General features: G+C 42.8%; 1 protein-coding gene across 1 annotated transcript; it reads left to right on the forward strand.

The window, feature by feature from the left end:
* Positions 1-314: 314 nt before the first annotated feature.
* Positions 315-1,636, forward strand: LOC139888739 (uncharacterized). Its single transcript, XM_071871729.1, has 3 exons — positions 315-1,065; positions 1,216-1,370; positions 1,487-1,636. Exons 1-3 carry the CDS (start codon positions 315-317, stop codon positions 1,634-1,636), a joined length of 1,056 nt encoding a protein of 351 aa, XP_071727830.1.
* The last annotated feature ends 459 nt before the right edge of the window (positions 1,637-2,095 follow it).

Genomic DNA, 2,095 nt, shown 5'->3' on the forward strand with positions numbered 1-2,095 from the left:
GCATGGTCAAATGGGCTATTGAATTGGGAGAGCATGAACTAAGTTTCTCACCATGAAGTGCGGTAAAAGGACAAGTCCTAGCAGATTATCTGGCTGAAACAGCCGGAGATATCGAAGTCTCGCATGAATCGAAAGAAATACCACCTCCGCCCGAACAGCTGTGGGAAATGCACACAGATGGGGCTTGTGGTCCAGAAGGCGCAGGGGCAGGAATAGTCCTAAAAAGTCCAGAAGGGGAAGAGTATACCTTCGCACTGTGATTCAGCTTCCCTGTCACAAATAATGAAGCTGAATATAAAGCATTGTTATCTGAGATGCGGGTAGCAAAATATCTGGAGGTTAAAGAACTATCAGTATATGTTGATTTGCAGTTGGTTGCAAACCAATTTAACAGAATATTCGAAGCACAAGATGAGTCGATGCAAAAATACTTAAAGCTTGTGCAAGAGCTAGCAGTTGACTTCGGTTTATTCCAGATAACTCAGGTTTCGAGGACGTTGAATAAAAAGTCGGATGCGCTAAGCAAGTTAGCCACATTAACATTCAGTCATTTTAAGAAAGAAATTTGGGTTGAGGAAGTTAAAGTAAAATCTATTGAAGAAGACAGTGTTTCGGCTGAGGTTGAAGAAGAAGAGCGGAGTTGGATGACACCAATTATAGAATTTCTAACCAAAGGTACGTTGCCGATAGATTTAAGTGAAGTAAGAAAGATTAAGATGAAAGCACCAATGTATCTGTTAGAAAAGGGAGTCCTATACAGAAAATCTTTTCTGGGGCCTCACTTATGGTGTCTCAATCCAACTCAAGCGGAGTCAATTATACGGGAAGTACACGAGGGAATGTGCGCACTGCATTCGGGACACAAAACAGTTGCATCCAAAATAATGCGGCTTGGATATAAATGGCCGTCAATGTACAAAGATGCCGTAGAGGTAATACGCAAGTGTCAATCGTGTCAACTTCATGCACCAGTAAGCAAGGCTCCGCGACATCCTATGATATCGGTCGCGTCTCCATGGCTGTTCTGCAAGTGGGCAATCGACATAGTGGGGCCATTCCCCGCAGGTCCAAGGAGTGTAAAATTTTTGGTAGTGGGCATTGATTATTTCACGAAATGGGTAGAGGCCAAACCGTTAAAGACAATTTCGGGCAAGCAAATTCGAAATTTTGTATGGGAAAACATCGTCTGTCAGTTTGGAATACCAAATGAAATAGTAAGTGACAATGGTACGCAGTTTGAGGGAAATCCATTTAGTGACTGGTGCAAGGAGTTGAATATAAAACAAACGTTTACATCAGTCGCACACCCTCAGGCGAATGGTCAGTGTAAGGTTACGAATCGGGATATCGTTTTAGGAATCAAAGCAAGGGTGGGATTGTGTCGAAGGGGTTGGATAGACGAACTGCCTAACGTTTTGTGGGCGCACTGCACAACTCCAAGGGCGCAACTAATGAAACACCCTTTAGTTTGGTGTATGGGTCCGAGGATGTAATACCCGCCGAAATAAATGTGCCAACCATGCGCATAACATCCTTCGATGAAAGTAGCAACAGCGAAGAACTGCGTGAAAATCTAAACTTAGTTGAAGAACGCAGAGAAACGGCGGCAATAAAAGAAGCAATCAACAAACAATGAATCGCAAGCTACTATAATAAGCGCGTCCAACCATTATCTTTCCAATTGGATGATCTGGTGTGGCGAAAAACGAAGCAAGCAGGGCAGAGGATACGGGTAAACTAGGACCTAAGTGGGAAGGACCTTACAAGGTTATTGGCGTAAGCGATACAGGGGCGTATCGACTAGCAAGTTTGGATGGAAGAGCAATAAAGCGCACTTGGCATGCGCAGACACTAAAACGATGCTACATATGAAAAACTGCAGAGGGACTGATCACCCCACATGACTGTTTAAAGTTTTTATTATGTGAATTATTCATTTTCCATTGTAAACATGACAGCTAAGTGCTGGCCAAAAGACATGTTTGAAATAAATTGAATTATGCAATTTAAGCCAATAACTTGTGTATTTTTTACATTTGTTGATTGCATGCCCCTTAAGCTGCACAGGGACACACTCTGAGTCTCAAGTGACATA

Source organism: Rutidosis leptorrhynchoides, chromosome 2, assembly GCF_046630445.1.
Source record: "Rutidosis leptorrhynchoides isolate AG116_Rl617_1_P2 chromosome 2, CSIRO_AGI_Rlap_v1, whole genome shotgun sequence".
Classification (NCBI taxonomy): Eukaryota; Viridiplantae; Streptophyta; class Magnoliopsida; order Asterales; family Asteraceae; genus Rutidosis; species Rutidosis leptorrhynchoides.

Coding starts and splice junctions, on each gene's coding strand:
- LOC139888739 (XM_071871729.1), top strand. CDS start 315: ATGCGGGTAGCAAAATATCTGGAGGTTAAAGAACTATCAGTATATGTT. Junction 1,066..1,215: donor AGTGGGGCCATTCCCCGCAG/GTCCAAGGAGTG, acceptor CAAATGAAATAG/TAAGTGACAATGGTACGCAG. Junction 1,371..1,486: donor TTTTAGGAATCAAAGCAAGG/GTGGGATTGTGT, acceptor TATGGGTCCGAG/GATGTAATACCCGCCGAAAT.